The 21375-nt window shown below is 41.7% G+C and overlaps 1 protein-coding gene across 1 annotated transcript in view; it reads right to left on the reverse strand.

Annotated features, from left to right (window-relative positions):
- The window catches only part of capg (capping protein (actin filament), gelsolin-like), a 100883-nt gene that overhangs the window by 31061 nt on the left and 48447 nt on the right, over positions 1–21375 (reverse strand). The window contains exons 6-8 of the mRNA NM_001011294.1: positions 11616–11765; positions 10837–10932; positions 5752–5878 (exon numbers count right to left, since the gene is read on the reverse strand). Coding sequence (NP_001011294.1) covers positions 5752–5878; positions 10837–10932; positions 11616–11765 — 373 coding nt within the window. The remainder of the gene's footprint in view (positions 1–5751; positions 5879–10836; positions 10933–11615; positions 11766–21375) is intronic.

A 21375-nucleotide genomic window follows, 5' to 3' on the forward strand; every position in this document is an offset into this window, starting at 1 on the left:
CGTGCCATACATACATTACATAAAATTAAAGTAAGTAGGAAAGAAGCCAAAAAGGAAGGAAAGACAGTAAGCCAAAAGGAAAAGCCGATTGAGAAGAAAAGCAGATGAGCAAGTGTTAAATAGTAAGATGAATGTAAGATATTTACCTGTATCTGGAGTCCTCTGCCAGCTTTTTCTTCAGGACACTCTTTATGTCCTGGTAGTGCTTCTTGCAGTGTTGGACACTGCCCAGACAGACCCCAATGCTGTTTACGTGGTCTGCTATGTCCCTCCATGCCTTGTTTTTAACAGCTGTCAGTGTCTTGCCTCATATTTGCTGATAATTTGATGAAATACCGGCACAAGCCTCTCCACAAGAGCCTCATTTTCAAACTCCGAAAACTCTCCTCTCCACTGGCTTCCTCTGGCCGATAATCCCTGTCAGTGCCCTCCACATCTGACACATCTGGGCTGATGATGAAGCCAGGCCTCAATCTCTCAGTGTCACTGCCAGAGCTATGTGACAAGGCAGCTGGAACACTTGCAAGGTGTTCCCTCCTTTTTGTCACCTTTTTCCCTCTGCTGGCTCCCACACTGCTCTCCATCGCTTTATATGTTGCTCTGACAATTGCGCACCACCACCTTCCGCCCTCTCCCAGCGCAAATGCGCAAAATGGCGCTAGTTATGTGGCACCGTATGCGCCAATTACCATTCGTATGTTAATTAGTGCGCACGCAAGTAGCGCATGTGCGTTGCCTGCGGAAAGTAGCACGCGTTGTGTCAAATACCGCACGAAAATAGTCTTTATGATTTAAATAACGCAAACAGCATCCTGTCTAAATTAACGCAAGTATCCTTTTAGTGAATCGTGCGTTAAGACTCGAAAAATAAGACGCAATAAAAATTTTAACGCATGCTATAAATAGAGCTCGTTTTAACGAACCTTAGTGAATCAACGCTTATAAGTCTATTGTGCAATTAAAATCAAGTCCTCCAGTGAACAATGTGACTGAGTAATAAGACCCCGTTGAACCTACCCTTACCTCATAGGGCGATGCAATTAAATTTAAGTCCCCCAGTGAACAATGTGAATAGGAATAAGCTGTCTAGAGGGTCCCCTGCTCAGTCTTACACACCTGACACACAGGTCAGACTAGCATCACAGCACCCCAAAGACCAACCAACGCTCACAAACTCATACACAACTTGCTGCCACCACTCTCATACTTCTTACACTGGCGATGAGAGATGCCAAGCACACTGGTAGAGAAAGGGTTAATGTAAAGAACCGACACACACACTCTCCTTACCAGCAGTCAAAGGGTTAATCAGCACACAGCATACAGAGGGCTAAGGCACACAACACAGTTACACACTCAGAGGTTAGGTACGTTTTAGAGCATCAAGGACAAACTTATTAAATTTTATATTTAATATTATAAAAAGTATAACAGTGCAAGTTTAAAACAAGATGTTACAAAAAAGGACATACGATAAAACAAGTACAAACAGTTTTAAAATAAAAGGGAAAAATATAGAAGTCCTATACTATACCAAGCAAAGTCCTTCTAGTCCTGGAGGCAAGGGGAAACCACAGGATAAACTTCCGATAGAAATTGGTCCTCCACAGAATATCAGCGTATAGTCAGAAGAGCTGACTATTTATCCCAGTTTGCAGGGGATCAGGTAACTGGACACTCCCCCCTCCCTCAGGAATGCAAGGGGTGTCACCATTAGCAGGACACAGTGTGAGTTTTATGGCCTCCTGTGTATGGACTGAGTGTATGGACTGGTCCAATGATACCAATGTCCATAACTCCTTGTGGGAACATAATAGAAAGATGAAATTAGATTCATCAATTCTAAATTATCCCACCAGTCCCATACAGACTAAATATCACTACTGTGTGACCTGCCCCTGCCCAGATACTCTATCTGACAAACCGAGAAACCAAATTCAGCGATGTTTGGACCCGTATGAAAGGCCATCTTAAATTAAACATATACTCAGGTTTTGGTACCTCTAGTATAAATAGTATGGGTTCTGGGACAATAAATGTTTGTGAGTTTGGGTTATGGTGTGACCTCCATATCACCTATGATGGATCCCAATGTGAACTCTAATTCACCCCCATGTGGGCTTTCACTCCCCCACATGGCATGGCTCTTATCAGCCAGGGATTAGAGTTCCATTCCACATGGCTGGTTCCAGACCCTAGTGACCAGAGGACTGTTATATATCTCTTTCTGGCACATTTCTGGAAGATTTTGGGATACCTTGGCCTGCTTGATTAACCCTTACAGGCCTATATCATGACAACACCCTTAAATCTATATGCCTCCTCCTTACATGTGGATAACACAGCAACCCCCAGCACTTAATTATACACCTTAGGGACCATTTAATGCCTGCCCTACCCTGCCTGTGTGTGTCATACTCTACCTGCCCTATGCTGCCTGTGTGTGCCATACCCGGCCTGTCCTTAGCTGCCTGCGTGTGCCATACTCAACCTGCCCTACCCTGCCTGTGTTTGCCATACTCTACCTGCCCTATGCTGCCTGTGTGTGCCATACTGTGCCTGCTCTTAGCTGCCTGTGTGTGCCATACTCTGCCTGCCCTATGCTACCTGTGTGTAAACAGGTGATCAATGTGGGTGAACAATGTGGGTGATTACAGTCTGAGCCAGTCTGAGGTGTGAACACTGCAGGGGGCTTTAATTTTGAAATTTTAAAATTAAATATTAAAAAAATTGTTGGCACTTTTGAAAAATGGATTTCAAAGCAGGACTCTGCTGAATAAGCTCTATTCCTAATGCATTTTAAAATAAACATGTTTTCCCTTGAAGTATTCATTCTGGGGGTATAGTTTTCTTTTAATGTAATAGGGAATGTCCAAAGAAGAACTTCTAAGTTGCTACTAGGTTTGCTAAGTTTGCATAAATTAACAAGGGGACCATTCAATAAACTCCTGGATGCTTTATCCACCAGTTGGTCCTTGCAGAAAACTTATGGTCATCCATTCAGATTGGAGATCTTGAGATGATGAAAGATATATTTAGAGTGAGGTCAGTGAAGTTGTGGAACTCTCTTAGAACCTGTTGTTTAGGCTATTACATAGGTCTAATAAAAGGTTGGATGCCTTTTACAGAAGTGAAAAAGCTACTGAAATTAACACCATTACCAAGCTGATCCAGTGACTGGTCTGATTGTCCCCCATCCTTCTACCTGGACCATTGTGTAAATAAAAAAACATTAATCCACTGAACTGCTCTGTTCTACCTAACTCCCTTATCCCTCTCCCTTTTATGTGTAAGTATAACAGCCAATATATTATTACTTATTAGTGTACATGGTCCTAATTGCAGTAAACCATCCAAATAATGCGCAATGTTGTAACTATATCAACTGTGATAACTGTAACGGACCATTGATATCCCTGTCCTTCCCTTCCCTTATGTCTACTACCCTGTTTATGTGTTACTATTTAAAAAATAAAAATAAAGAATATATAAAAAAAACATATTAATCACTCACAAGAAGGACTCTAAACATGCTAAGGAATTTAGCAAATTAACTTCTAGTTTGAATGGGTCAAGCAGTTGCCCTATCACCTTTTAAGCACTGCTCAATATATCAATAGTCAGGAAAACGCCACTCACAGACGCGCCTGACACCGGGACGGGGAACAAGGGGTTACACTCAGTCACCTTTCACACAGGTTAGACTAACATCAAGCACCCCCAAACCAACCACCGCCGCAAATACAACTATTTCGCTGCCACCATCTATCATTAACAGGCGATAGAAACCTAATTACCCAAATATATCGTACACCAACTTCCTACTGCAGTGAGGGATAGTTCTACTACTTCCACACACACACCAGCAACCACGGTTAATTTACATACACACTCTCCTACTGACAGTCCACTAGCTAATTAGCATACGCACAGCCAAGCAGTTAATACACCTCTAGGCCTGAGCAGTCATACAAGGTACATGGGAATTGATATAGAGCCAAAGGACAGAACTTATTAAATTTTATATTTAATATTACCAGGGTAAACAGTGCATTAAAAAGATGTTACAAAAGAGAAATATACATGCAAAACAGTCAAATAAAAGGGGATAAAAACACAGAGAAACGTTACCGAATATCTTGTGCCCTCCCGAGGCCAGAGTTAGAAACAGTGAACACACAATCCAAAAAGAACATGGAGCCCCAAATATGAGTTAACTGGTACCTGGGTCTGTGCCCCTTTTTATCCTACTCCTGGGACCCTCCCTCATTACTGTATTCATGAGGAGGGAGTGCCCAGGGGCATGTCACAGGACCTCCCCTGTAGAGAGCTGTACTTCTCCTGCCCGTTTCTGGTCATATAATATTGGTACTTGCCAGTACCAAATATTATTATGACACTAGGGGCTTGTCTTAACCCATATGGGGGCGATCAAAATGATACCAAATATGAGGGGTGTCTCATGTCCCAGCCCCCCAGAACCCATTCCTCCTAACTGGCGGGTATAGGCCGCCCCTGTTTGGTATCATTGGGAAGCCTGGGGTCTCCTCATAAATCATACATGATTTATGAGGATGTGGACCTTAAAGCAGCGGAGATATTTATCCATTCCTATAATCCATATTTTCTGATAGCTGCACCCCCCCTACTGTTCCTAGGTCCCCAACTGACCTCTTTGATCACAGATCAAAGAAAGCAATAGCCCCAGGTTTCCCGCCCTACAAATGGCTGGATATGGCTAGTCTGCTCCCTCTGCTGAATTTGTCACTTTCCAGCAGTCCCTGGGTGCATATTTAATTAAGGGTCTATGCGGGAGACCAGATGGGGCTAGAGGTTAACCCTTTGCCATGCCAGGGCCATATGGTGCCTGGCATGACAGTAATGTTTATTAAAAAAAAAAAAACACTTATAATGTTGCAGTTTGTTTATGATACATATGATAATAGAAATGTTTACAGTGTTTACATTTAAAAGATAAGGAAAGGTTAAAACTAAGTAAGATTTATCAGATAACTCTTAGGTCCCCCCTAGAAATTAGTCTCCTTTATTGCTGAGGCAAACTACTATATGTCAATGACTTAATAATGACACATCAAAAAAACAGTACCCACAAAGATTACATAGAAAAAACTTGCATCAAGACTTCTATAGTACCAATGTGATTGCATCATACTTTCACACCTCAATCAGCTAGCGTCTGCATAAAATAGTTTTGCTACGATAGGATTTTGATGACAGTATTACCATTACTGTCAAGGGTTTAAAATGATAGGGAATTCCCTACCACTTGTTTGAAATAAAGAAGCCACTCAGATGAGTGTTAAAACTTTTCAAGGTATCTTAGCAAGTCCAGTTGTTTTAAATTTAAAATTTTGGCACAATAAAAACAACTGCTTTTTACTACTGTGGTGTGCTGCTGGATTGGATTTACTACACTGTATTCTTTCCATGGCACTAGGAACTCAGCTTGCACCCACACTACAATGAGTGTGATGTGTTTGCTGTGTAGCACTTTCTACATCATGTTTTTTTACCAAGACAATTGCACAATTTCTGAAATGTTATTGCAATATAATAATGAAAAGGACTGGATGGAATATTACCCAAATATCTACAGACAGCAATTATCAACAACATTTTTGGTGAACCTTTGGTTTGTGGATTAACAAAATATGTGTGCCTTTGCTGGAATCTTCACTCACCTCTGTAATCCCACTGCTGTTTCACTGTGTAAATTTCATAATATCCTACCTTTCCATACATAGATTTTTCCAACACAGTCTAAGATAAAGCAGTCATCTGAGATCAGTTGTTCTTTATGGAAGAGAGCACCATCGCCAACATGAGTTACTTGCATCTGTCCACTCGCATTTGACACCTACAATGTGAGCCAGTGTTAATGAAAGACATTGTTTCACTCTAAAGAATAAGTCTCACTCCTTTAGTTTGCCAGTAAATATATAGGGGCCAATTCACTAAAGTGCGTTTTAACGTGCGCTATTTATAGCGTGCGTTAAAAATTTTATCGCTTCTAAATTTTCGCGACTTAACGCACGATTCACTATTAGCACACTCGCACTATTTTACGCGCGGTACTGCATGCGATAGTTTTGTCACGATAAATAGCGGGCGCGGTATTTTTCGCATGCACGCTATTTATCGCAAGCGCTAATTGTCGCAACATTACGCACGCGACAATCAGCAGCATAAAACTGCTGACATTTTGCCCTGGGAGAGCACAGAGTGCTAGAGAGGTGCTGTAGAAATGTTTATTTGCCCAAAAAACCCCCAAAAAACAATAAAAATCTAAGTAAGAAAAAAAAAGAAGTGCTAGAGATAATAAAACAGGGGGGGGGGCATTTAAGAATATTTAGCCAAATACTAAGGGGTCTGTCATGCCAGGCCATATTGCCCGGGCATTGTAACAAGGTAAAATGGCAGCATTTGCGTTGTGTCCACCAGACACCCCTAATTAACCCAATACACACTATCAACATCTGGTTTCGGGCTCCCGCAGAGACCCTTAATTAAATATGCAACCCAGGACTGCAGGAAGGTGTCAACTTCATCAGACAATGCGGGACCAGCCCGTTGAGGCATGAAGCTGGGGTCTTTGATCTGTTGAAGTGTGGGCCTAGGAACAGCAGAGGGGGACAGCATACAGAAAATATGGATTATAGAAATGGATCCATATCTCCGCTGCTTTAAGATCCACATCCTCATAAATCACATAGGATTTATGAGGAGGCCCCAGGCTTCCCAATGATACCAAACAGGGGCGGCCTATACCCGCCAGTTAGGAGAAATGGGTTCTGGGGGACTGGGACATGAGACCCCCCTCATATTTGGTATCATTTTGATCGCCCACATATAGGTTAAAACAATTCTCTACTTTCATAATAATATTGAGTACTGGCAAGTACCAATATTATATGAAAAGAAACTGGCTCTATAAGTATAGCTCTCTACAGGGGAGGGGTCATGTGACCAGTTCCTGGGCACTCCCTCCTAATGCATACGGTAATGAGGGAGGGGCCCAGCGGGGAATAAAAGCACGCATGCCCAGGTATTCTTTAGCTCATTCTGGAGGCCTCAACTTATGCAACTTATGTTGGGGGATGGGCTCAGGACTTTCAACCTCTTGCCTCAGAGGGCACAACAGATAACTCGGTAATGTACTAGGGTTTTCTCTGTGTTTTTATCCTCGTTTATTTTATTGACTGTTTTGCATGTATGTTTCTCTTTTGTAACATCTTTTTAAAACTGCGCTGTTTACCCTGGTAATATTAAATATAAAATTTATATTTATATTATATATGTGGCTGCTAGTGTGCTGTTAAATTAGTGAGAACTAACCCTAACTGCAGGAAGAAAGTTTGTATGAAATATTTGGGTAACTAGGTTTCTATCGCCTGTTAATGATAGATGGTGGCAGTGAATAGTTGTATTTGGGGCGGTGGTGTGTTTGGGGGTGCTTGATGTTAGTCTAACCTGTGTGAAAGGTGACTGAGTGTAACCCCCTTGTACCCCTTCCCAGTGTCAGGCGTGTCTGTGAGTGGCGTTTCCGTGACAGGGTCCGTTTGCTAAAGTGGCTTAAATTAAGTGGGAGATTTTAGACACAGAATAAATGGCAAATATGTTATGGGCACTTTATTAAACGGGGACAAATATAATACTGCAATTATTCTGGCAACAAAACATTTGATTGGCAGTTATCACACTCGCCAGAAAATATGCTATGTACTAATTAACGCTAATTAAAGTTTTACTATTCTGCAAAATGGGCTAAAGACAAAATTGTTGCCAGAATATTTGCAAACATTTAACCCATATAGCATATTGATGCTGTTACTGATAAATGTAAGAGTGTAGGGGAAACTACATTAAAGTATAGAATACCATATCAAGGAAGGAAAAATAATTAGACATTACTCAGTTCAAAAGTAGAAAAATAAAATCTTTTATTTTAACAATTAAAGGGAAAAAACTGGGAAAGAAAAAACTTAGGGCTTGCTGCCCTTGAGTTCTCGCATGTCCCTCCTGAGTTCGGCTATTTCCCCCCCCGGAGCTGGGCCAGCTCGGCCTTGATGTTGGCCAGGTCCTCCTGCACTGATGGTCCCTCGTGGGCAGGAGAACCTGGCGCCCAGCGCTTGGCCTGGGGGGAGTCCGGGGGCCTGGGGGGAGAACTCAAGGGCCTGGGGGGAAACTGGGGGAGGAATCAAGGGGGGGGGGGGGGTGTCCGGGGCCTCTGGGGCCGGTGGTGGGGCCTCTGGGGCCGGTGGAGCCTGGTGGGCCACAGGAGCCTGGAGGGCCTGGGGTTGTGCCTGGGGAGGAGGCGCCAGCTGAAGTTCAGTGAGATAGTATTGCAAGATGTTATTTTGTGTACTATATTATACATATATATATAGGTTCAATGTTGATAAGTGCAAAGTTATGCATTTTGGTAGAAATAATATAAACGCAAACTATCTACTGAATGGTAGTGTGTTGGGGGTATCCTTAATGGAGAAGGATCTAGGGGTTTTTGTAGATAACAAGTTGTCTAATTCCAGGCAGTGTCATTCTGTGGCTACTAAAGCAAATAAAGTGCTGTCTTGTATAAAAAAGGGCATTGACTCAAGGGATGAGAACATAATTTTGCCCCTTTATAGGTCCCTGGTAAGGCCTCACCTTGAGTATGCGGTGCAGTTTTGGACTTCAGTCCTTAATAAGGATATTAATGAGCTGGAGAGAGTGCAGAGACGTCCAACTAAACTGGTTAAGGGGATGGAAGATTTAGACTATGAGGTGAGACTGTCGAGGTTGAGGTTGTTTTCTCTGGAAAAGAGGCGCTTGCGAGGGGACATGATTACTCTGTACAAGTACATTAGAGGGGATTATAGGCAGATGGGGGATGTTCTTTTTTCCCATAAAAACAATCAACGCACCAGAGGTCACCCCTTTAGATTAGAGGAACAGAGCTTCCATTTAAAGCAGCGTAGGTGGTTTTTCACGGTGAGGGCAGTGAGGTTGTGGAATGCCCTTCCTAGAGATGTGGTAATGGCAGATTCTGTTAATGCCTTTAAGAGGGGCCTGGATGAGTTCTTGAACAATCAGAATATCCAAGGCTATTGTGATACTAATATCTACAGTTAGTATTAGTGGTTGTATGTATAGTTTATGTATGTGAGTGTATAGATTGGTAGGTGTGGGTTAGGTGTGCTGGGTTTACTTGGATGGGTTGAACTTGATGGACACTGGTCTTTTTTCAACCCTATGTAACTATGTAACTATGTAACTATATACATTCATACACCATCATAAATAACGGGGCCCCTCACAACAACATTTTTTGGGCCCCCCTCCTCCCACGCCCCCAATGGCCCCTCCCCCTGTGAACCCTCACATCAATACAAAGGACACACAGACATTCTTAGCCAGGGCCCCCTAAAACATTTGTGGCCCTTCCCCAAATGACTCATACTATGGGCCGCTCCCTGCTGCTTCCCCCCTGCTTTAAAATTATTTATGCATATATATTTGAAAATAGATGTGTGTATATATATATATATATATATATATATATATATACAATACGAAGTGCTGGGAAGCTGCACACCATAAGGAACAATAATACCTGGGTGCCTGTGGCAAAACAAAATCTAGACCTTCCGCAATTTCAGCCACCAGGTCTGAATTCCTACGCTTCAGGTCAGACCATAGGCGCTGGAGCTGGCGGAGGTCCACATCAAGGGCAAACCCGGCGAGCAAACCTTCTCTTAGCTCGGGCAGGATTGCCCTCTTCCTCTTGTGGACCCCTAAGGGCCCCAGCGGCGGGGTCATCATATCCTGAGCGCAGGAGCATGGTGATAATATAGCGCCTCTCCCCTGGTAGCAGATAAGAAACTCCAGGCATGATCCTCTCTGTAGTGTGACTGCAGGCTGAATGACACAAAATGGCCCCAAGTCGCACATGTCACGAGATTACAAAATCGCTACAAAATGTCCGCAAGTCGCGAGATTACAAAGTCGCGACAAAAAAAAAATCGCCAAAATATACATAGTAATGTATTTTGTGCGACTAAATATTTACCGCTATAGTACTGTATATTATCGCGACTAAATATTTACCGCTATAGTACTGTATATTATCGCGACAACATATTCACCGCTATAGTACTGTATATTATCGCGACTAAATATTTACCGCTATAGTACTGTATATTAGTAGCGAAATTCCTACTATGCCAAGACTTTAGTAAAATTGAGTAAAAAGACACATACTTGAATAAATAACACTGTAAGTCCATATTTTATTGCCAAAAACTCATTTACTGTACTTTTCTATAATTTTTCGCCTGCCTGTAGTAGGTGTTAATTTTCGCATAGACCAATGCGATATTTAGCGCGCCTAAGTGTTTGTGAATCATGCGATCGTATTCTTTTCAGCCGTATTCTTTTAGCGCATGCGTTAAAACTAGCGCGAAAAATACTGCATGCGAAAATGGCGACTTAACGCACGCGATAATACAATGGTGAATCGCGCGCTAATTTTCGCGTCTTTTTTACCGCAAAAAAGCATGCGATAATTTTTATCGCACTTTAGTGAATCGGCCCCATAGATTTATATCGGATAGCTGTCAGCAACTATTTACATGCCACAGATTGTAGAATCAATGGTCTGTGGATTTAGGTTGTCCTAAAAAATATATATATGTATGTGCATGTGTAAACTTAAAGTTCCTCTCTTTCTTCAAAAGAGAGAGCACTAAATGTTAAAAAATGTCTGGCACTGTCTGTCTGTGTGCAACATATGCAATATTCTGCTAGTACATTAAGGGTTAAAACAAAGCTTACCTTATAAAGAGTTGCCCCCTTTGTGTGCCTTTCATCAGCCTCTTTGTCATCTTCAGCATTTGCATCTCTGAGGGATTCTGGGCACTTTCCCAGAATCTGCAATAAGACACAAGCATGCACAGTGTTACAGTCTGTATATTTAGAAGCCTGAAACTACCTGGAATAACCCCTTAGGTAGAGCAGGAGAGCCCTGTCGACCCCAGTGTTCACCGACGCCCTTTTGGGGCCCCGGACTTTCTGTGGCGGGATAGACAGGGATCCTACTTATTGTCAAGGTTATTCTCCAAAACGCGGTGCAAAAAAGGTTTAGAAGAATTCAGAGTCAAGGTCAGGCAAGGGTCAATGGCAGGCAGCAAGGATCGTAACCAAAAGGCAGGCGAATAGTCAAAACCAGATGATCAAACACAAATATAGCTTAGCAAGGTACCAGAAATACAGAACCACCTTGGGCAATGAAAACAAGCAAGGAAACCGCTTTTAAAGTTTGAATTTGGTGCCAAAGTGATGTCAGCACATCCGCTGACGTCATCGCGCAGTGGCAAGAGAATATAAAGCTATAGCGCATGCACGCGCACTTCTTACACATGCGCGTCGGGATGCGCCGGAGAGGGGTGCGCGCAGGAGCGCGCTTGCACAGGGAACTCCTTGCAGTTCTAAACAATCCCAAAACATGCAAGATATCCTTCAGTGTCATCCTTTTATTATCATATGCTCATATGCTTATTATGTGGGTCATCATAATCCTAATGAGCTTGGTTTTTCTATTTCTTTATAGATACCTTTATCATCTCTTCTGGCTCTTCTCCTTCTTGTATGATCTCAACCTTTGCAGCTCCACGCCTCTCACTATCTCGTATTTGATATGCCAGATCACGTGCACGGTTCCTCTCCAATATATTCGATTGCGACCCTGACCAAACATAGATAGACTACCACAATACAAAATGAGAAGCTTTTATAAGGATAATAAATGTGCAGCATGGAACCCTGTCAAAGCAAAATTATTACTTTATGTTATGTTAGGACCTGTTAGGACCTAACCAAGTGACTTAACCAGTACAAATTTTTAATTATATTGATCCAGAGAAAGGCAAATAAACCGCTCAAGAGATATACACAAATGTATTAATAACCTTGGTTAGGCCCCAAAAACCATTTCTGGAATCAGCCGCTAGCACAGCTATCACAGTTTCAAAAAGACAAATTTGTCATGCCCTCGTTCAGAATTTAAGCCCTCTATAATAAGGTTAGTTATCCTTCTTTGAAATCTTTCAAATTGTTCAAGGAGAAGGCCTAGCTAGAGATTAAAAAAAAAACCAAATCAAAAACAAAAAAAAATTATATGTTCTGTATAAAGTAGCTTAAGTTGAAAAATTGACAGCTAATCATTTAGTTTATATTGTTCCAATCATTATAATGAACCTTGGCTTAAAAACCTCAACAAAACACACCTTGGAATCAGCTACTTTCTTTGGAAAGCAGGCTGTAATTTTGCATGGTTAAAAGTATGATGCAGCAATATGCTTTCTTTATTATCAAACTATATTGTTTGTGTTTGCAAAGGTTTTCCACGTATCAATTAATTACTATATTAATAACTTCATCCCTTTTTGGGAAAAATGATACAATATGAGATTTACAACAATTGTTTGGTGCTTGAACCATGTCTAATCATCTTCCTAGCCCTCTAGCATTTGCATGTACCATATCATTTTGACTTATTTTCAACAGTTTTTACTCAAGGGCACGAAAATTTGGAATACAAAATGATCTTTCAGCATCTTTTATTTAATGGACAAAAACTGATTCAGAAAGCACGTCACCCTCCCAAAGTACACGTTGTATCAAACAGCAACGCTTTTCTGCATTAAAGGACAAGGAAAGTCAAAATCTATTAAGCACACTATTAAATAGTACTACAATTGCTGAGTGAAAACGCTATATTTCTGGGTTGCCTAATGAAAGATTTACAGAGATACACATGCTAGAAACTACATACGTGTTGCAGTGAACGGCGCCGCCATCTTGTCCAGCATGCCTGTATGGGCTATTGCTGAAAAGCACAACCCCCCCCTGATCCCAGTCGGCTCACAAACCCATATCCCCCACCCCCTGCTGTGATCCCCGCATTTGCCGGCTCACAAACCACCACTACCCCCCCCTTTTATCACAGCGCCGGGCGGCTCACAAACCACCACTAGCGCTGCCACCCCCCCCCCCCTTTTATCCCAGCACCAGCCGGCTCACAAACCAGCGCTGCCACCCCCCCCCTTTTATCCCAGCACCGGCCGGCTCACAAACTCACAAACCAACCGCTACTGCAGCCGCCCCCAACTTCCCCTCCCCGGTTGCCGATTATAATATTTAGGGCAGGGGTACAAGACCCGGTATCTAATGAGGGGACCTGTTGGCTGTTCACCAACGTCATACTGTGCGTTAGTGAGAGGGCAGCCTAAAGCATATTACAACACAGACTCACACTCACACTGGCACTGAATTGCGCTCCCCGCACCTGCCGCCTCGCTTCTTGCTTCTCCTCCTGCCGGCTGTCCTGGTCTGTGTCGCCATAGCAACCAGACGCTCCAGATGTGTGCGCATGCGCCGCCTACAGTCCCAAGTTGCCAAGTCTGGGGAGGAGTGTTGCATTATGGGAATCTTCTCTACCCAGCTCAGCGTTTTTTTTTCCTGTTTGCTTTCTGATCTTCTGAACAGGTGAAATATGGGGAGACTTAAGGGCACTATTGAGACAACTGAAGGTATGCCTGCAGCTTGAGATTAATTCTTTATTAGCCTTTCCTTCTCCTTTAAGCAGTTTCCATAATCAAGCATGGGCACCCATGTCTTTCTACTCTAAACTACGGAGTCACAATGCTTTCCCAAAACTGGCGGTTTTGATGAAATACCTGAAAATCTCATCAAACCTTTCACCTTATCTCCTACACAACATAACATAACAGGTACCAAGAAAAAACATCCTTAATTTGAAAGCCTAGGGTCCACTGAACAGTTTGATGCCCATTGTGATTAGGATTACCATACTATCTGGCATTTAGAGACCCAAAAAAGAAGTTAGCGCATACAAATTGCCCTGGAGATCCCTTTAGCTACTGAAAATTCAACACATTTACTGCATTTTTGTGGTGTACAAAAACAAAAAAATACATTGACTCCACATAACCATATGTTTTTGGAAAGTACACATCTGGGTGAATACAAAATGGGCACCTATGTCTTTCTACTCAAAACTACGGAGTTGCAATGCTTTCCCAAAATTGGCGGCTTTGATGAAATACCTGAAAATCTCATCAAACCTTCCATTTTCAAGCACCTTGTCTCCCACATTACATTAGTTACCAAGAAAAAACATCCTAAATATGAATGCCAAGGGTCCATTGTTCATAGGATCACCAAAGTATCTGGCATTTAGAGACCCTAAAAGGAAGTTGATGCATACATATTCCATGGCATATAAATGAGGTGGTGTATTTTTTTAATATAAAAGGGAAAAGTGGGAAATAAGTAAAGTGACCCCAGGAAACCTCATATTTTCAGAAAATACATATTCTGCTGAATGCAAAATTGGTAAATATGTCTTTGTACGGCAAAGCACAGTAAAGCTAAGCTAAATCTAGCAATTTTTATGTCATTTCTGAAAATTTTACCCTATTCTATATCCTACAATTTGTAACATACCAACATAAAACATTCTAAATATGAACGCCACGGGCCTAGTGAACAATTTGATGCCCAATATGCATAGATTTACCAAATTATGTGGCATACAGAGGTTCCAAAATGAAAATAGTGCATATGAGTTTTCTTGGAACGTGTAGTATGGAGTATGGAGACCCTAGAAAATCATATATTTTCCGGAAGTACGCATTCTGATGAAACAAAAATGGGTAAATACAACTTTCTACTGCAAACTACCAAACTACAAAGCTATGCTAAACATAATGGTTTTTATGAAATTTCTGAAAATCGTCACAAAGCTTGCATTTTACCCCATTATCTACCTCAGTGCTGTCCAAACAAAAATGGGTAAAACTACCAAACTACAAGGCTATGTTAAACATAATGGTTTTTATTAAATTTCTGAAATTGCCACAAAACTTGCACTTTACCCCATAATGTACCCCACATTTTGTAAGGTATCAACATAAACATTCTAAATATGGACGTCAGGGGTCTACTGAACACTTTGATGCCCAATATGCATAGATTAAATAGAATTATGTGGTTTACAGAAACACCCAAATTGATTTATATCGGATAAAATTTCCATGCGTAAAGACAAGTAACAAAGAACAATGTCAAATGCACTAAAATCAATGTATTTTTTTCACCTAGTGTACTCTGCAGTCAGAATCAGTTGGAGTAGAGTTGGAATATTTTGGTTTGGGAAAATTAGTTTTATGGACAAAATCAAGCGAACAGCATCTATGCAGAACTGAAAATGCAATAAAATGGCTACAAACGCAATAAAATGACTAAAAATGCACCAGAATTACAGAAAATGTAATAAAAGCACCAAAATAACATACAAAAAGTGTTAGGGAATACGGTTAGGAAATACGATATCAGCAATGGCAAATAAAACAAAAAAATCTTCTTTCCTCTTGGAGCACCCCAGGGGCTACTTGTTCCCCACCTCTGCTCGTTGCCTAGGGGCTGGAGAACGAGCCTGGAAGTACTGCAGACTGTAGAATCTATGTGTGTACACACACACTTACACAATTTTGTGTTTTTTTTTATCGCATTGGCTCCTCCATCTCTTCACAACAGGCACAGTGTGGCCTCTCAGTGATTCTCAGAATTTTATAACATGCACATTGTAGGCACTTGAGCATTTCATCACCAGCAGTGTGCCCCCCAGCATTTTATGACAGGTACAGCGTAGTCCCTAATAATTTATGACAGACACAGTGTGGCCAATAGCATCCTCAGTCCCTAAATGCCATTAAAGGAGAAAGAAAGTCATTTTGGCATTTTGATGCCAATAGATTTGCCACATTAGTGCCACCTAGTACGCTATATTTATTCAGCAGAAAGCATTGCCATACCTGAGTAAAGAGCCCTAGAAGCCCCTCCAATAGCAGCTGCCATTTTAGCTTGGTTCTGGTAGCTTCCTGCTGCAGTTATAGCCTTTGGAAGCTCAGACAACACATTCCTAAGGGAGAGGGTGTGAGTCCTTATGTATTCTTATGGGAAGGTTGAGCAGAAGAAGGGAGAGGGGGAGAGGAGAGAACTGAGCAGACTCGTGCCCCAAACCTGAAGGAGCCCTAAAAGAGAGGAGGTCTGATATCAAAAAACATGTTCACAAAAAAGGAGACAAGAAATCCTGTGTCTTTTTTGTGAGTGCTTATGGCTGTATATATTCACACCTTACTAATACCCATAATCATAAGGGACAAAGGGTTGTTCACCTTTGTAAAACATTCACAAATCTAATAGTTCTCATTAATAAAACAATCTTTGCAATATAGATAGTTAACAAAAAATGAGCTGTTGAAGAGATGTTCACCTCAGAATCATCCCTTTGCTGATCCTTCTGCATGGACCCTATGGGGAGGGGTCAGAGACCCCTTAAAAAACTACAGTTGTTACTTACAATAAGTTTCATATCGTATCTCCTGCTGGCTGTGTCTCCCATCAATCTTCCTCTGATCCCTCATTTGCTTTAGCGCTGCAGTGAGATGAGTGAAACGTTAAACATTTAACTGTCCTGAAGCTTCTCTTTCTTTAATTACAATCTGCTTGAGCCGTGGGGATAGGGGTGATGGTGGTCTGTGCTGGTGGTGCTCGGGTAATGTGAAGGTGCAGAGGGGATGATTTTAAATATGACAAGTTTGGGCTGCGAGTGGGGGGTTGGGGTGAAGGAGAAAGTTGCTATCAGTGCTGATGGAACTTGATGGTGTAGAACCGGGCATAATTGTACATGTTCTGCAAGGTGGTCTGTTGGTGCTGTCAGTACATGGAGAACTTAAAGGGGTGGTTCACCTTTAATGTAACTTTTAACATGATATAGAATGGTCAGTTCTAAGCAACCTTTTCATTGGTCTTCATTTTTTATCTTTTATACTTTTTTTTAATTATTTGCCTCCTTCTTCTGCCTCTTTCTAGCTTTCAAATAGGGTTCACTATCCCCTGCAGGCAAAAACTATTTAGTGCAAAGGGGAAGCTTTTACACACTCTGGCCACTGGGGGTGGGTTGTGAACAGTGCTGGGGGAATCTTGAGCCGGAGGGGGGGAAGAATGGTGCAATAAGTACTAGGGGAACCTGAGGATGCAGAAATTATAATTTTGGGATGCTCCTTTGTTTCCTAGCCAGGGAAAAAGCTGGCTCTTGGGCACAATTGCCCAGGCGCCTAGACAGCAGCACACATGAATAAAAGTACATGTCTGCTGCTGCCTCAACTTCCTGCCCCTCTTATCATCACCCCCTTCAGATCCTGTGGATGATGCCAGCCCTCCTCTTGTTGTTGCAGCCCTCCTGCCTGCATCTAATACAAGTAAGTGACACGCTCACAAACATGCCTTTATACTAATATACATACAGTATACACTTACACAAACATATATTTTTGGGGGGTTTCACACATTCACAGTGCTCATACATACTCACACTCATGTACACATCACACAGTTTGTCAAGTGTTCATACACAATTTTGAGGATTTTTTTAACTGTATTGTGTTTTGGGTTTTTTTGCCTAAAGAAAAAGGTTTTATTGCCATTGCAAATAGCATGTTTACCCATGTATACCCATTTTAAATTCAGCAGAATGTGCACTTTCTGAAAATATGACGCTTTCTTGGATCCTCTTACTTATTTCCCACTTTTACCAGATCAGATCATCAGAGGCACATTGATGTGGTCCTTGCCCGAGGTGGGCATATTGGGGGAAAGATTTAATCATTTGGCAACCTCGCAACAATCAGAATATCCAAGGCTTTTGTGATACTAATATCTACAGTTAGTATTAGTGGTTGTATTTATAGTTTATGTATGTGAGTGTATAGATTGGTAGGTGTGGGTTAGGTGTGCTGGGTTTACTTGGATGGGTTGAACTTGATGGACACTGTTTTTTTTTTTCAACCCTATGTAACTATGTAACCTTTACCCAGTTTACACACAACACACATTTATGCAAACTTTACTTTTTCTGCTTTTTTAAATTTTTGCACTCTTATTCACACTTTTGCACATATGTAAATGCTCACATACACTTACAGACTCAATATAGACCCACACAACTTTAGCAAGTGTACAATGTGTCAACTGGGAAAGGCTTTTAAACGCAGAAGAAAAATGGAATATCTTTAAAACATTGCTTAGCAAGTTTACAGTTCAGTATATTGCCCTTGTAAGCAAGGAGAGGTACTGCAAAGCAAAACCTTTATGGCTGAATAAGTGTCGAGGTTGATAAGAAAATATGCATTTAAAGCATTCACATTAGCTCGGACAACAGAAGCAAGGAAGCAAGAAAAGCATGTGAAAAAGCTATCAGGCAAGCTAAAATAGAGATGGAAAGGGGTAATCCAAAACTATTTTTTATATATGTTGTGAGAGATGCAATGAATAAGATCATTATTTGGTGTGTTTTCTACCAGTGTTAAAGGTGGGATACAAGTAGCACCAGGTAATGCTGTGTTTAAGTTACTGGCTTAGGAAAAGCCAAATTAATAGGTCCCTGGAGGGAATGGATGGAGAGCAGGAAAGACCTTCCATTCCGAACTCCAGTTAATGTTTTCAGTTGTAAGTAACTGCCTGATTAGGCTGCAGGTGAGCAGCAAATAAAAGGGCTGTGGGATTACACAGTAGGGGGTTGAGTTGAAGTTGGTTCTTGACTCAGATTAGGTCACTCTCAGAGCAGGGCACAGGACAGGAAGGCTGCCTGTCTGTGTTAGGAACTCCCAGAGGAGCTGGGGGGGGGGGCCTCCTGCCACTGCGAAGAGCAGAGGGAGTCGTGACCAGAAGTATGAGAGCTGAGAGGCTTAAGATGAAGCCTGAGTGTTCACGTGTGTGAGTCACCGTGGATGGTGTGAAACCCTGTGAAGGTTCCAGAGTGTGGAAGTAACCCTGGAAGGTGAGAGCTCTGAAGAAGGGACAAATCATAACCATGAACTGTTGGACTTATGTTTATGCTGGGAAGAATTAGCCCTAAATAAACCTGTGTTTTTGCCTGAAGAAGTGGTGTCTCTCTCTCTTATGCTCCACATCCACTTCATACCTGCCTACCATAGCTAATTCCCCCAAAAATTACTTGAACAGGCAGTCAGAATATCACAATGTAAATAGTAAAAAAATGAAGCAAGAAGGGGTGGGACCCTTATTATCACAGGGGGGGTCAGTTTCCTGAACAGGGAAAAAGCTGAAATTTTTAACTTATTTTTCATCTGTCTATACTGAGGAGAAGGGTAATGAAGGCTTCTTTTTTAATAGACCCAATTCTAGTATTATAATTACTGATGCATGGGTCACTCAGAAGGAAATTCAAAAGAGAAAATGTAAAGGTAAACAAAGGTCTGGGACCGGATGGTATTCATCCCAGAGTATTAAATGAGCTTAGCTCTGTGATCACCAAATCTCTCTACTTAATTTCTCAAGATTCATTGAGGTCTGGTGCCATGAGACTGGCGAATTGCTAATATGGTGCCGTTATTGAAAAAGGGATCTTGTTCTCAGCCTGAAAACTATAGGCAGGCTGGAAGCTCAATGCTGGAATGGTCAGCATCGGACTGGGGGGTGCAGGGCCCACCGGGGTTCCCGCCCCAGGGGCCCTGCAGGTGCCCCCCCTAACCCCCTGCAGGGCCCCACCCGGCGTCATCCCCTCAGCGCGCGAAAATTTTATGCGTCAGGGGAGGAACAGTCGGGCAGGGGGAGCACCACAAGGTTCGGATCTGAGCCTCTGGGGCCCACCGGGATTTTTCCCGGTGTCCCGGCGGCCCAGTCTGACCCTGGGAATGGTTGACGGTACTAAATTGCGCAAAAGTTCCACGCAGGATGCTGCCACTTTGCAGAGGGATTTGATAAAACTGGAAAACTGGGCAGCAAAATGGAAAATGAGGTTCATTGTTGACAAGTGCAAGTTATGCACTTTGGTATAAATAATATAAATGTTATAAAAGTTATACACTAAATGGTAGTGTGTTGGGCGTATCCTTAATTGAGAAGGATCTGGGGCTTTTTGTAGATAACAAGTCTAATTCCAGGCAGTGTCATTCTGTGGCTACTAAAACAAATAAAGTGCAGTCTTGTAAAAAAAAAAAGGGCCTTGACTCAAGGGATGAAAACATAATTTTTCCTCTTTATAGATCTCCGGTAAGGCCTCACCTTGAGTATGCAGTTCAGTTTTGGACTTCAGTCCTCAAGAAGGATATTAATGAGCTGGAGAGACATGCAACTAAACTGGAAAAGGGGATTTAAACTATGAGGTTAGACTGTCACGGTTGGGGTTGTTTTCTCTGGAAAAAAAGGTGCTTGCGAGGGGACATGATTACTCTGAACGAGTACCCTCTAATGTACTCATTCAGAGTAATCATGTCAGTAGGGGATGTTCTTTTTTCCCATAAAAATGACCAGCACACCAAAGGCCACCTCTTTAGATTAGAGGAAGAGAATTTTTATTTGAAGCAGCGTAAGTGGGTTTTCATAAGGGCAGTGATGTTTTGGAATGCCCTTCCTAATGATGTGAATGTATAGATAGGTCAGTATAGGTTTGTGTGTGCTGGGTTTACTTGGAAGATTTGAACTTGATGTGTAAAAATGACAAAATTTTAGATTTAAGCCAATGAAATTTAATGGATGAAATCTGATTGTGGTCCAACCCACTTTTCTATTTTTGAACTGTAGTGACCAACTCCGCAAAGTTTGTGGGACTGACAGCATTTTACATTTCCCCATTGACAGTAAATAGGTGAAATGTGATTGGCTGCTGGTGGCTCTACCCACTTTTCCTAACTTTGAACTGCATATACCCGATGACTAACTTTGCAAAGTTTAAAAACACTAGAAATAATACTTAAATAATGGCACCAGTTTAAATATAAACCAATTAAATTTAATGGGTGGAAACAAATTGGCTGTTGTGGCTTCACTCACTTTTCCTAACTTTTAACCTTAGTCCCCCCCAGTGACAAACTGTGAAAAAATTTCCCCACTGAAATCAATTAAAGAAATGTGATTGGCTGTTGGTGGCTTTGCCCACTTTTTCTAACTTTGAATACGTAGTCACCCAGTGAATGAGTGCAAATGTGCAAAGTTTGGGACATAAATAGTGTGAGAAACACAGCAATATAAATATAAACCAATAAAATTATATTGGTGAAATCTGTTTGTGGCTTTGCCTACTTTTTACTAACCTTTAACCTTAGTCCACCAGAGGCCAACTGTGAATCGTTTGGGACACTGGCATTAAAGTCTATCAGTGAAATCTGATTGGCTGTTGCTGGCTCTGCTCAATTTTCTAAACTTTGGATGTAGTCACTCAGGGACAAACTGTGCAAAGTTTGAGAGCCCTGGCATTAAACAAATAAA

The sequence above is a fragment of the Xenopus tropicalis genome, chromosome 7 (genome assembly GCF_000004195.4).
Source record: "Xenopus tropicalis strain Nigerian chromosome 7, UCB_Xtro_10.0, whole genome shotgun sequence".
Classification (NCBI taxonomy): Eukaryota; Metazoa; Chordata; class Amphibia; order Anura; family Pipidae; genus Xenopus; species Xenopus tropicalis.